General features: G+C 36.8%; 1 protein-coding gene across 5 annotated transcripts in view; it reads right to left on the bottom strand.

Moving 5' to 3' along the window:
* Window positions 1-344: 344 nt before the first annotated feature.
* FMN1 (formin 1) overlaps window positions 345-15,597 on the bottom strand; it is a 393,819-nt gene continuing 378,566 nt past the window's right edge. For 4 of the 5 annotated variants that reach the window (XM_048854639.2, XM_048854641.2, XM_048854643.2 and 1 more), the window contains 2 exons: window positions 14,019-14,103; window positions 345-11,353 (listed from right to left, as the gene is read on the bottom strand). In XM_048854639.2, coding sequence (XP_048710596.2) covers window positions 11,309-11,353; window positions 14,019-14,103 — 130 coding nt within the window. In that variant the 3' untranslated portion in view covers window positions 345-11,308. The remainder of the gene's footprint in view (window positions 11,354-14,018; window positions 14,104-15,597) is intronic. The other variant, XM_048854640.2, reaches the window with a different exon arrangement.

The raw sequence follows: 15,597 nt of genomic DNA, 5'->3' as shown, positions 1-15,597 counted from the left end.
TTACCATATTGTTGCTAAAAGAGCATGGAAGGTACAAATCCCATCATTGTTCCATGGCCCAGCACAGTTAACCACTACTACTGATGATAGCTCAGTCATAGTCCAAAGCCAAATCTGTGTAGATCTTTTACAAAGAATGGGGAGCCTGAGGGTTAGTTGTCTGAAGACAGCAGAGAGACATTTCCAGAAATACGGATTTACATCATTTCAGTTGTTTTTATTTCATGTACAACACGGGTGAGTTTATTTAAATTAATTTAACAGCTCAAAGTATTATATGCTTTGAAAGGCGTCTTGTCAGAAATAATATCAACAGTAAAGAAAACTGACACCCACAAAATTACTTGCAAACTGTGCCAGACACAAATAAAACCAATGTTTATTAAAATACCTTCAGCAAACAGACATCTGTAAGCCACACATTTTAGTCCTTTGCGGACTCCAAAAAATAGATTCTATCTTTTTAAATACATTCACTGGGAGCTAGATTATTAACTGTATCAGGATTAGTAAAACATACTATCTCAACAGAATTCTTTGAATAGAGAAATCTATACTATCTAAACAATATATTTTACATACAAAAATACACTTGATATGGTGAAGAGTAATAGTGAGGAGGAAAATATAGTCTTTTATTATTTACAAACAATGGTTGTTTAACACTTCCTTAAAAAATAAATATTTCATTTTGTTGCAACTTTTTTTTTCCTCTTTTTTTTCCTTTTTACAAATTCAACTCATGCGTATATTTTGGTATTTTGACAAAATGAAAAGTTCCGATATACGATAGGGATACATATTGTTACATTGTAAAGGAAAAGAGTACCTGGATCCCATTAGCTTATTTTTTTTGAATATTTATAATGTATTTTAGTGTTTGAGTCTTAAAAGAAAAAAATACTCCACAATGTGAATGTTCCAGGATTTTTGCTGCAAATGTTATGGGACTAAGGGTGGAAACAGCAAACACATCTAATGCTGCCATATGTGATAGCATCAAGGCAAAGCGGTTGTTTTATTAAAAACAAATCTGATATTGACACAGGTAAAGAAAATAACCGCTGTATCTGTGGAACTTATTAGATGCACTCCCCTAATACTAAGGATACTGCTATAGTATGTGGGAAGAAAACCTGGATTTGTGCTGGAAATGGCCCACCTTGATTATCATACACATTGTAAGGAGACTGATCACTTTAGATAAGCTATTACCAGCAGGAGAGTGGGGTGGGGGGAGAGAAAACCTTTTGTAGTGATAAACTCCCATTTTTTCATGGTCTGTGTGTATAAAAACATCTTCTGTATTTTCCACAGTATGCATCCGATGAAGTGAGCTGTAGCTCACGAAAGCTTATGCTCAAATAAATTGGTTAGTCTCTAAGGTGCCACAAGTCCTCCTGTTCTTTTTGCGAATACAGACTAACACGGCTGCTACTCTGAAACCTGCTATAGTATGTGCCATTCTGCTACATTCTAAAAGGAAAATCAACACAACTGCACCACAAAATATCTGCCTAAGAGTGAATTCCTAACAGCAAATTCCTAACAGCCCAAGAGGTCTGTATTTAGATATTTTTTTGAGCGTGTAGCAGGGGATATGGAGTGGGAGATGGGAAGGGAAACAACAGGAATCATGCTCAGCAGGTGCAAATTTTAAGTGAAGTCTCTTTGAACTAGTACTGGTTTGAAAGATTTTTGAAAGCTGCTTTTCAAAAGAACAAATAAAATGTTAAGAATCACACCATATGCCTGCTAAATCCTGATGTCTATCAACCTCCACGTCTCCCAAAATTAATCCTTCTCTATTTTTGCTTCTTATAACATATGACTATGGCTAGCTATAGGGTTTATAGTTTGGAAAGAAATATCTGAGAATAGTTCTATACCAAACACATCCCGCAAACAAAAACACACCTTAAAAATTTCAGAAGTGCCCTAAGTGATTTAGGTCATTTCTATACTACGGGGACACTACTAGCTATGGTGCTGTAGCTATGCAGGCATAATCCTGTAGCGTAGACACAATCTATAGCAACAGAAGGGATTTTTCCATTTCTTGTTGGAACACCATCTCTTCGAACAACATTAGCTAGGTTGACAGAAGCCCTCTTCCATTGACCTAGCTGCATCTACACTAGGGGTTAGGTCAGCATAGCTATGGCACTCAGGGGATATGAAATATCCTGGCGTTAAACAGATATACAAACGGTAGCCCCCAAATACTTGGCAAACACTTTCAATCAAGCTAAATTTACTCTTCTGGCATGTTTGCTATTTGCATTTGAAAGAGGCATCCCACTGGTACCAGGGTGGATGGATAGTCACAGATACAAGTTTCCTGGAGGCTCATCTGTCACCTACAAAAAAACAAATTACTTATCATTTAGCATGTCTCTGTAAAACATCCACTACTCACGCCATCTCTGAGCATGAGCTCAGAGTCTCCTCTTTCCTTTGCATTTACTCACAGATCAATGTAATTGAAAACCAGTGCATTAAGGCAAGAATGTACTTCATTTGGCATCACTTCTCTGAACCTACAATCCTACAGCCTTTTAAATCCCCCGCCTCCAGCCTCCCCCACTTTTCACCCTGTTTGGGGATGATACTGTCTGGTTGGGGCATCAGAAACGCAATGGCTGCCCCTGGTTGTGTGTCCCCGTAAGTGTGTACCCAATCTGCTGCTTATGAGCAAAATGTTTGGGTCTGATAATTAGGTCTCTTTAGAGGACAGTCTGGTAGCCACCAGGCTATAATGTGCATATCTGTTTAAAACAAGAAAATCTCAATTAAAAAAAAACCAAAATTAGCAGTACTGTAGTAGACAGTCTCTTCTGGACTTTCTGCAGTGATGATGCACAGGAAAAGCAGTGAGCTTTATATTGTTTTGACAGCAATGATATTATTCCAGCTTTTTGTTTTTCAAGCATGCTACAGTCTCTCTCCACCTGAAGCCTGGATAGATATGGAAAATATATATGAAACGTAAGTCAGAACCCTCAACTACTACTCCCACGAGTGGATTGGCACCGAGATATCCTCCCCCACAACTCCTTCCCGTGGATTTTCCTGAAGGAGGCAATGATCTGGGCCCACAGGATTACTTACACTAGTAAAGCTACTCACAGGCATAAGTGCTTACAGGATCAGGCCCTCTAAAATGGCTTCATTCTACCATATATTAGATTTTTGATGATACATTTGAGGTGATAGAGGCACAAAAAGAATCAGAAATATCTCAGAATCCACTTTATTGGAGGTTTTTAAGAACAGGTTAGACAAATACCTCTCAGGGATGGTCTAGGTATACTTAATCCTGCCTCTGTATGGTGGGATGGACAATAGATGACCTCTTGAGGTCCCTTCCAGCCCTATATTGCTATGAAATTTTGAATTCTTATTGCAAAAATAGGGTTTAATTTTTTGACCAGCTCGATTAATTTTGTCTTATTGTTTTGACCTGCTATCAAATTAGATCCTTTAAATGATTAAATAAGTTTACAATTCAAGTTTTATTATACAATGAAAAAATTTGATGGAGGCATTTGTAAAGCTGAAGTTAAAACTGTGCATCTATATTGTAGGTAAATAAAACAATCTAGTGCATCTTCTATCTATTGAGACATTTAAAATATACAAATGCCATTATAGTTAATGTTTTGGACTAATTTATGGCATTATGTTGTTCTATGAAACACTATCACTATTATTAATGATTTTTAAAATTAAAGTTATGTCTACACTACAAGCTATGGGGTGTGATTTGCAGCTCACACAGATATCCTCGTGCTAGCTCTCATCTGAGCTAGCAGGCTAAAAATAGTAGTGTGACCACAGTAACACGGGCAGCTGTGGCACCGGCTAGCTGTCTTGGGTACAAGACCCCCCTTGGGTACATATCTGAGGCAACTAGCCTGGGCTGTGGCTGTCGCTGCCCATGCTACCGTAGTTACACTACTATTTTTAGTCTACTACCTCGGATGACAAATTATGTCTATGTGAGCGGGGAATCACAATCCTAGCTCATAGTGTGGAAATAGCTTAAAAAACAGTGTTCAGGACAAATATTCATTTAGTTTGAACACTAGTCTTTCACTATAGATGTGCTGAAGAGGGAAAAATAATTGACTTACTGAGTTTTATGTAAGAGACTAAAATTACTGATTAAGAATATCATTAATGGTTTCAAAGATTTTAAGGTCAGAAGGGATCAATAGATCATCTAGTTTAACCGCCTGTATAACACAGGCCATAGAATTTCATCCATTTACTCCTGTATTGAGCCCAAAAACTAGCGTTTGATTAAAGCACATCTTCCAGAAAAGCATCCAGTGTTTATCTGAAGTCATCAAGAGATAGAGAAACCATCACTTCCTTTGGTAGGTTGTTCCAGTGAATAACCACTCTCATTGTTAGTAACTTGAGGCTTGTTTCTAATTTGAATTTAACTTCCAGCCATTGGCTCTTGTTCTGTGTTTCTTTGCTAAAGAGCCCTTGAATTTCTGGTATTTTCTCTTTTTAAAACTACTTATGCACTGTAATCAAGTCACCTCATTCTTTTTATTTGCTTTCTAATTATAGGCAAACAAACAGAATTTTCTCCAAAACAAAGATAACTAAGAGAAGCCAGAAGACTACCAACCTAAAGCCCATTAATAGGCACTTAAAAATTCCTCAGAAAGTAAAGTGAGGTCCACAACAAAACTGGACTATACTCATCCAGAGCCAAGAATTTAAAAAACATATTCTTTGTTAGATTCCGAACTAAGTGGCATGATTTTCTACAATGTTCAGCTTTGATGGGTGCCTAAGTACAGAGGTAAAGATGGGATTTTCAAAAGCACCTAAGTGACTTACTTTGGGCACTGTTGAAAATCCCCTAACTTTAGGCACCCATTTTTGAAAATATTGGCCTAAGTGATGAAGCAAAATGCAGGTCTAATCAAAATGGAATGGCATTACTTACTGAGCAAACAGACAACTGCAATCTTCCACTGTGCTTGGCATTCATCAGGTATGGAAAACATTTAGAGCAGAAAAAGAAGTTGCCATGAGTTTATTGGAAAACCAGGACAAGAAGTGCTATGTGAATCACATGGGCAACAGAATGGTGCCCCTCATGTTTCAATTGGAAACCAACCAGGCCAATTAGATGGACAGTAGCTATTCAAAACCTGCTTAGAGGCAATTTTTAAATGCTTGACTATGAGAAGACAAACATCAATTATGGAGAAAGATTGAAGTAAATAAGCGTATTGTCAGTGTTACCATTCTTGATAAAAGCAGTTGTCCCTCTAATCACATATTCTTCTTCCAGCAGTGGCCAATATTAATGTTTTAATAGAAGAAAAACAAAAAAATACCCAAACCAATCAATTGACTTGGCTAGCTGAAATGTTATGGCATAAGGAAAAAAAAACCATTTCTTTCAAACTTTACAGATAGCACCAAAAATCATGAGATTTGATTACTTTGGTACCACTATCCTAGCCTGCACAGCTACAAATTACATTAGATAAAGAAAATCTCCTGATTTTTGAAAACAAGAGAGCTCCAGAATTGATAATCTGCTGCTACAGTAAGCACTGGTTTTGATGGAACAGCATTCCACTGAGGTACTACTGAATTTAGGTTAATAGATTTCAAGGCCAGAAGGGACCATTGTGATCAGTCTGACCTCCTGTATAACACAGGTCATAGAACGTCCCCAAAATAATAACTACAGCAAATCTTTTAGAAAAACAGCTGATATTGATTTAAAAATGGTCAGTGATGAAGAATCCACCACAACCCTTGATAAAATTTTTTATATATATTGTATATAAAATAAATATATTATATATATATATTGCTCCAATAATTTCCTCCCACTGTTAAAAATTTACACCTTATTGCCAAGTCTGAATTTGTCTAGCTTCAACTTTCAGCCATTGAATCATGTTAAAGCTGCTGGACTGCCAAGTCCATTATTAAACATTAATTCCTTAAGTAGATACTTCTAGACTGTAATCAAGGCACCGCTTAACCTTCTCTTTGTTGAGCTAACAGACTGAGCTCTTTGAGTCTCTCACTATAAGGTATATTATCCAATCCTTTAATCATTCTCATGGCTCTTCTCTGAACCCTCTCCAATTTATCAACATCCCTCTTGGATGATAGCAGCTCCAGGGAAATCTATAGATGTCCATTCTATAAAATCATCTTTTATTTGGAGCCTAATGGCTTCACATTCAGCTTGGAGCTGATATTGTACTGAGATACTCTTTGGCTGCTGTGACACGCGGTGTGGAGGGGGAGTTGATAGCCACGCTAAAGGTATGTCTACCTTTAGTATTTTGGAGGAAAGCTCCCACTTGCACTGCATCAGGTACAGCTTCAAGAGAGGTGGCAATGGTCAGAGCATTTGTGTGGAGAAGGCTCAGGCATTTTCACCACCATGCCATCCAACCCTCTTCAGAGAAGGTCTAGATGACATTGTTATAAAAAAATGCCCAAGCTAGTGCAATGTTAGCTGAATTCACCAAAAAATGCTAGTGTAGATAAGGCTGAAGAGGTTACCTGGTCCTCTGATCCAGTGGGTTGTAGGACTGAAAAGGCTGAGACATCCTCAATCGTTTCGAAAGATTAGACTCCTAAGCTAAACTTCGTCTCTCCCAGGACTACTTGAAAGGTTTAAGAGAGAGCACTGAAAAAAATTCTCAGAGTGTCTGAAGATTCCAAGAGGATGTCTCCAGGGTGATCTAAGCCTGTAACTGTAACTGCTGATAAGACTTACAAAATAGGATTAATGTTTATTAATATTTTGGTTCATAAGTTATGTTGAAGTTTTTTCCTGTCTATACAAAGTATTTTTCCTTCTGTTACAATGCTTATATATTTCAGCACTTGTCTTTACTAAGTTTGGGTTGGGGAATATTTAGCTTTCAGTGTTTCATGTTGTTTAAAATCATGAGGAACAATAATAAAGTGAAAGGGAAATTTCCATTTATAACAATGGTTGCACGTGTAAATTCCATGCACTTGGATGAAAGAATAGACTCCAAATGTCTGATTTACAGTACAATCTTTACACTTGGGGTTCTCTGTGGTACAAACCAGAAAGAAAACAAGCCTGTGTTTTATAAAATTCCAAAGGGGAATTTTCCTGAAATAACATTCTATGAAACACTCCATGCTTGACAAGGTGTCCATTTCAAATATGATGTGTAAACAACTGCACTTCTTTATTTTACACGTTTTTACTCATCACCTAGTAGATGACTCAAATGTACAGTGGTTAGTTATCTCTCCTTCTGCTATCTGAGTATTTCAGCAATTCCAGTTTGTTTAAATTTCCATATGCACTGGATCACAGGCTCATTCTATTAGTATTTTTCGCCACACAAACCTCTTCCACTTTCACGCTAAATATATTCTTAGATCATTAAACTTATAAATGTGGATTTTCACAATAAGGCACACAATATAAAAGACAGACTTCCATAGGTCACTCATGGACAGATCAATAAGAAAAGTCATAAATATTATATAATGTATATTGTTAAAATATTTCTAATATGCAAAATAACCTGTTTCATTTTGAAAGCAATAAGAGGTAACAGCAATATAGATATTCCTCTCACTCTCAAAATCTAATGGATGAAACAGTGTTTCACAGTTACAGTGGCATTATAATTTATTCAGAACCTTACCTAGCAAGCTAATGTGCAGTAGGTCTCATATGTTTATCCTTGGTAATGTTGAAAAATAGGGCCCTTTTAGACTGGTCTTCTTTACAAACCTCCAAAGGCCAGGCAATAGCAAGGGGGTGAAAAGAAACTGTTGACTCTCTTTCCTTTCTACGTCTTCCTTTCCTTCTCCTTTCTATCTTTTCTATTCCTCCCCAGATCAGAAAGCTCAGGTTAAAAATCTGTCCTCAAAATACATCTGAAGTGCCTTCAACTTCCCTGACATAGCACTTTATGCTGTGTCATTGTGTTATTAGACAGAAACTTCAGGGGTATTCACATCCCAGATTTTGATTCAGGCTGATCTCTGTTAAATCTAGAGTACCTAAATAGTGCATAATTATATAATTTACATATACATATAAGTGGGCTTGAAAGGATTCAATTTTTAATCAGTAAATGTGAGTAACTGTTGATTTCACCATACACACATCAACCATCAAAAATATTTTCATCAATAATAATAGAAATTTACAGACAGGCAAAGTAGGAAAAAATGCTGCTTGAGAACTTATTAAAGAGTTTAAGGATATTTACTTTGTATACTTCAACATCTGATGTTGACAATTTGTGTTTTAATGGTTATAAAGCTTTAACTGTTTGAAATACGTTTACTCTCATTTAAATAATTGTCTGATTCCTCTGCACCCCCCCCATTTCCTGCAATGATAAAAATTTAAATAATACTTAAAATTAACAGCAATATTATTCTTCAAAATAATAAAAATTGAATTCTGCCAAGCCTCAATATAATATCTATTAATCACCAATGACACTTTTCTGCTAGAATAACTTCATAATACTGGCACCAGTATTAAAGGTTTCTGGCCACTTGTGGATATTGGCCAGCGGTCTACCAGCATGCAGTTTAGCTGGTCATGTCCATTCACTTAGACTAAGGCTTACAAAAGTCATTAAATCCTGAGCAGGGGAATGGATCAAATGAACTAGACGTTCTTTCCCATTTAATCTAGTAGTAATCCCGCTAGTAATAAAAGGGTGGAAGTTTGAAACATAATCGCCCTCTTCAGGGGAAAAAAAATAATTACAATTAGAACTGGGTGGAAAACTGAACTGGTTTTCCCATCGTGAGAAATTCTGAGATTTTGAAAAAAAAATTTCTCCCCAAATTGGGACAAAATGTCAACAATCTCAAAAAACTTCATGAACCAAGAATTAGAAAAAAATTCAGATGGCACCAATTGAAAGGTTTCATTTATATAAGTTTAAAACATTTAGTTTCAATTTTTATTTAATGTTTTTAAAGTATAAATTAACCACTATTTCTAAACAAAAAGTCATTTTGAACCCCAAATTTAAACATTTCATTTAAAAAACGTTGAAATGGAAATTTTTGACAATTACAAAACTATTTTTCACACCAGGAGATACGTCGAAAGCAATCTTTTCCCAAGAAGATTTTCTGTTTTGATTAATTTGTATTTTTTGATGAAAAATGTTTTCTCAGAAAATTCCCATCTAGCTCTAATTACAATATTCCAGAATTTTTTGACAGGTACAGAACAATATTCAGTACAGTAGTTTGCTTAGAGACTCATCAAAATCATCTTGCCTACTGCTGTTCTCTAATCTTTGGTTTGTATGAGCACTATTGCTTATGTTGTATATCGCTTATATTGTACATCGTTAATGCTGATTGCCAAAGTAGATGCATTTCACTTATGTTTGTGCTTGGTTTGATGGAAGACAGAAAATTTTGAACTTTGGAATTTGCTTTCCTTCCATCGGAAAAATAGTACCACCATATTGCTAGCGCTCGAATGTTCTCGCAAATTTCCATGCTAACTGAGGGAACACCTTCTCCCCATGAATCTATTTACCTCCATTGATCCATATTCAATTTGTTTTCATTGGTAGCATATTTACACATATTAAGTCTATCAACAGCAGCTACAAATTCCAAAATATATAAGGCTATCTTACCTCCCTTAACTCTATTTGTTCAGGACTCTCCAAATGAGAAACATAAATAGGGGTGATACAACTATTGTTTTCTTTAATAAATATACAACCACCTTATCAATCTTGCTTCATACTTATTGTTATTGCATCTCATTTGCTATGTAGATAATCCAATATATTTCTTTCATGTATATTCTTTTCAACTACCATGCCAAGGGATTAATATTTTCCTTACTGTATGTCCTATACTTTTTGCTTTATCATTATTTTGTTTGTATTGGTCATATATTGTAATGACCCTAGTAGTCAGAAGGTTTTTACGATTTAGTAACTGTGGAAAGTTTTCTTTATAAGATCCCTACCCAGCTGCGTGTTTAGTTGCAGTCTATTGCTGGTCTAAAACAAAAGTTCTATTTATTTTTAATATTCACTATTTTTATTCTACCTTGAAACTTTGTCTGCTGCAAGGATCTCTCTTTCTAAGAACCTGATCCTGTGATGTAATGAGTGCCTGAAAATACCAGTGGAGCTCAGGGCACTCAGCAGTTCATGGGTTCAGGCCCTAAATGATACTTCACAAAGAGTGGTTATATTATGACAAGATGATAGCAAGATTCTCTTACTTCCTCCTCAAATGCTAACATAGTAGAGTACATATTTGTCTTATACATACAGATATAAATATATGGGGAGACAAGAGAAGGCTGTGTAATATGTTTTATAGTGAAGTGCTTATTTTTAAAGAATATGAGCTTCAATAGAATTTAAAGCCAGAAATTTAGCAGTAAATATATGACTTTATGGAGATGTGTTATGCACTACAGTTAGATGAATGATGACAAATAATTATCTTATGGCATCGATAATTTGAATTAAAAATGCTTCTGTCCTTTGTCTTTTTGAATCAGGCAACATGAAGAACATGTAAGAAACATCAAGTCAAAACCATAAAAATAATTTGCCAGTTATATCATCTACATATTATAAGATAACAGAATCTGAAGCTATTTCTCTCTCCACATGTGCAAAATATTATTCCTATTTCAATGCATATGGCATAGACTGAGTTTTCTATAAAAATAATTGTAATAAAATACAGAATACATTAATTATAATAAACTTGCATTAGTTTTAACAAAATGAATTTAATACTTATTTAGACTATCAAACATGATTTAGAATCAATGTTGCCCTCAGTTAATAGTGAGGTCTAAACTCTTATGATAGAATAGCCTCTCATGAGTTGAACTGTACCTCTGTGGTAATCTACATGAAGCTAAAGTAAGCAATATAGAGGTTGTTAACTGTTACTTAATTCAACATCCAAAATCCTGATTTTATCTTTTCCGCATTAGTGCACTATGCATAGAGTACTTCAAATAACCATTTAGAAAAGAATTGCATTTTAAGCCAGGTAAGGAAGAGTTATATAAAACCCTTCATAAATTCGCCTGTAAACAGCTTCTTAGTGCTTCCTCTACTGAATGAGCAAACTCTTTATAAGGGATTGGAAAGTCTTTAGTGGATTGTCTCAGAAAGAGATGAGAAAAGCAGAACTCCATAACATTAACATAAGGTGCTCCCTGGGGAACGGGCATAGTAAAGCATCATGCAAGGTATTAAGTCACACTGTCATTATTTTCATGGATCTTCTTTCAGTTAGTGGTCACACTGGCTTCCTTCTGACGTAGTTTTTCTTTCTGTTGTTCAGGAAAAAAGAGCTTTATTATCATTCTTGTCTTTAATTTTCCATCTGTTCTCAAATTACAACAAGCATGTGGTCTAGAACACTGAACTGAGGAGTAGCAAACCAGTCATAGTAGACTGGAGCCTTTTTTTCCTCCAGAAAATTAACTCCTCGAGTGCCGTACCATAAATCTCTAATCTATTCTGTAGTTTGTCATTTCTTTCAACACACGATGCTCAACTATCAGACCCCATACATGCTTGTCTATGAATTTAACTAGTACTATATGTCTTTAAGGAGTCAGTCACTTTAAATACAAACAAGACATTTTGCAAAGATCAATGCTGCTGCAGAAAGTTGGAAACATTTCAAAATAGTGCATACCAAATGTATGATTTTAATAGCTTCTTCCATTCTGCTTTCAAAGCTGACCCTCATAGAAGCCCATTGTGGGCAGTAGGAAAAAAAAGCTTAATTTGCTCAGCTGCATGGGCATTGCTACATTGATTGACAGGAGGGTTTTTTGAGAGTTGGAAGTAAGGAAGCGTCTCCTGAGAAATGAAGTGAAATTTCTTGAGGCAGAACAAGTTAAAAGCAATTGTTGCTGCTGTTGCTCTGATCTTGAAAAGGTAGAAGTACACAGTTAACAGGTCATCTAAAATGTTTGAATGTTCTCTCTTTAAAAAAACAAAACAAAAATCTCAGTGCAGTTTGTGACAATATTCCACTTACTTCCACGTGTCCAAAATTATTAGAATGGAAACGTACCAAAAATGCTAATCAGATTTTGAAGAAGAGAATTATTATATATTGCTCGCCCCCCGCCATGCCCCCCACACCCCAGCCCAAAGCCCCCTCCCACACCCTGATCTCCTCATTTCTGGCCCCACCCGGTGCCCCCACCCTAGCCAGAGCCCTCAACCCCAACCCCAATTTTGTGAGTGTTCATGGCCCGCCATACAATTTCTATATCCAGATGTGGTCCTTAGGCCAAAAAGTTTTCCCACCCCTGATCTAGACCATCCCTGACAGCTGTTTGTCTAACCTGCTCTTAAAATCTCCAACCTCCCTAGGCAATTTATTCCAGTGCTTAATCACTCTGACAGTTAGGAAGTTTTTCCTAATGTCCAACTTAAATTGCCCTTGCTGCAATTTAAAGCCATTGTTTATTGTCTTATCCTCAAAGGTTAAGGAGAATAATTTTTCTCCTTCCTCCTTATAACAACCTTTAATGTACTTGAAAACTGTTATCATGTCCCCCCTCAGTTTTCTCTTCACCAGACTAAACAAACCCAAATTTTTCAATCTTCCCTCATTGGTCATGTTTTCTAGATCTTTAATCATTTTTGTTGCTCTTCTCTGGACTTTCTCCAATTTGTCCACATCCTTCATGAAGTGTGGTGCCCAGAACTGGACACAATTAAAGCCTAATCAGCACGGAGTAGAGTGGAAGAATTCCTTCTCATGTCTTGCTTATAACACTCCTGCTAATACATTCCAGAATGATGTTTGATTTTTTTTGCAACTGTGTTATACTGTTGACTCATATTTAGCTTGCGATCCATTATGACCGCCAGATCCCTTTCTGCAGTACTCCTTCCTAGGCAGTCATTTCCCATTTTGTATGTGTGCAACTGATTGTTCCTTCCCAAGTGGAGTACTTTGCATTTGTCCTTATTGAATTTCATCCTATTTACTACATCCCATATTCTTGATCAGTTTTAGACCTATGTAACAACACAGTTTAAAAACTATTCTTAAGCATGGTTATTGTGGCCAAACATGATTCTTAGCTGTGGTTTCGCTGGCCAGTATGCTTTAGGCCTATGCATATTAAGATAATTTTGCTCAAGCCTAAGTGCCTCACAAAAAACAGATAACGCTCAGTTCCTGCCCAAAGACAACACAGTGTAAATTTGACAAGGTACAACAAAAAATAAGGCTCATAAACAAAGAAAAGGAGTACTTGTGGCACCTTAGAGACTATTCAATTTATTTGAGCATGAGCTTTCGTGAGCTACAGCCCACTTCATCGGATGCATACTGTGGAAGCTGCACGGTATGCAGCCGATGAAGTGAGCTGTAGCTCACGAAAGCTCATGCTCAAATAAATTGGTTAGTCTCTAAGGTGCCACAAGTACTCCTTTTCTTTTTGCGAATACAGACTAACACGGCTGTTACTTTGAAACCTGTCATAAACAAAGAAGTGGCCAGAAAGGACAAAGGTAAAGGATATGATGTTGGGCTGTTAATTTTTAAAAAAATTCTCCCCTCACTTAACAAGGGGAGATGTCAGAAGAGAGCCTTTAGGAGAGGTTTGAATCAAAACAAGGAGGGGGCTTTTTGAATAGGTCTGGATAGAGCATTCTAAAGGGTGGCAGGGAAAAAGGCACAGAGACCTGTGAGAAAGAGACAAGAATAGTGGCTTCTTCCATACTTTGCTGTTCAAACCATGTTACAGCCAGAGTTGGCCACAAGAGGCTTTAAATAAGGTTTAAACCCCATTTCTAAACTCAGTTGTTACACCACCGTAGGCGAGACCTTAAAGATTTTCCCCCTGGACCAATTATCAGTTTGCTGCTTTCCCACTGATTAAACATGCATGCTACTAGCAACACTTCGACGAGAAATGCAAAGCACAGTTTCTCAGTGGGTTATGGCTGAAGAATATATCATACCAGACTAGCCATGGGATTGATTTTCTTTGTTTCAACCTTTTTCTCTTCAGTTAACTTGCTTACGAATTGCTGAGCCTCTTTCAGTCTGAAACAAAATACACCACAAAATATACTATTAGACACAAGAAAACAAAACTGTTTTACATCTGACTGGTATACTTACACATGCATCAACCACCATCTCTGGTTTCTTTAAGAGCATTGCTCAGTGAATGATGGGTCTAAAGGAACACAAGGCAAAGACGAACAGCAACATCTAGTCTAAATAATGAGCCAGTGTTATTAACTAAAATTTGTTCAGTTGCACCTACTAAAATATTAGAGCAGCAGATGTAAATGAATTCTCAACCAGAGAGGAAAATAAAAAATGGAAGGACTTAGGCCCTGATCCTGCTATGCAATGCACACGGGCAAGCCCCCACACTCACGTGGAGCCCCACCGAAATCAGTGGCGCATTGTGTGGGTGGGGGGATTCATCCATGTGGTTCTCTTAGAAGGAGCCAGGTTTTAGAGAACTCCTCCCCACACCGTAGAGCAGTTATAACACACAGGCAAGAGGATACCACTATTCTAAAAACAAAACACACACTAGCTGGCTGATCATTTGTGTACATTTTGGTACCTCTTAAGTGGATTTTAAATTAATCTGTCTTCTCATAACTATTATTTTCAGAGCTGTCACAGAAAATATTAAACTTACTTTTTGCTGTGATAAACATGAAACCTCTGTAGGAAAAAACTGAAATTAAAATGGCCTGCTAGGTTTTTCCTTACTGAACATACACAGGGAAAAGTCTGAAATGCTATCAAGTGATCAATCTCACTGAAGTAGAGAAGGGAGTGCAGAAGGCAAGTGAGGAGAGGGTCTTGGCTAGAGCCTGCTGGTCTGATATCAGACAAAGGTTGCAAGCCAGTCTGCTGAGAGCAGCAGAGGGAGAAGGGAAACGAACACACAGGGACTTTAGGAGAAAGATCACGAAGGATTTTTTTCCCCCTCAAGCACGATTTGTCTGATACTGGCCATTAAAACATGTGCTTATGAAATCTGAAATTTAATGTTATCCTGTGAAATCAGACAGTTTTCTCTACACAAAACTGCACTTTTTTCTATTAACCTCCCCTACACCCCATCCCAGAGATTGTACCCTTCCAACTTTCCATATCACTAACGCTCGGAGGGTGTAGACACTTGGTTTATACTTTAGTCTGGAAAGTCCAAGAGGAAAGGAAATTGCAAGTACATTTTGATTACAAAAAGACAACCCAATTTCCACTACCGTACACCGAAACGGTTTTTTCTTATAAACTTTAGAGTTCTTGGCACTGTCATACTGACCAATTTTACCTTCTCCTTTTACTTAATTTTTCCTGTTTCTGTGCCCAGCCAATAAAGTATTTAAAATACCAAAACCAGTTCAAACTGCCTTTGACACACTAAATTTTGGAAGAATTTTCCATGTAAAGCAAGAAGTAATGTGGATTAGTTCTGCAATTACTGACATGGACTTCCTTCCCTCTTGTACCACTGTGTAGCGCATTCCTCCAGCAGCAATTGGGATTCCTAACATTTCGATTAAA

Source organism: Caretta caretta, chromosome 6, assembly GCF_965140235.1.
Source record: "Caretta caretta isolate rCarCar2 chromosome 6, rCarCar1.hap1, whole genome shotgun sequence".
NCBI lineage: Eukaryota > Metazoa > Chordata > Testudines > Cheloniidae > Caretta > Caretta caretta.
This window is presented reverse-complemented; position numbering and strand designations above follow the sequence as displayed.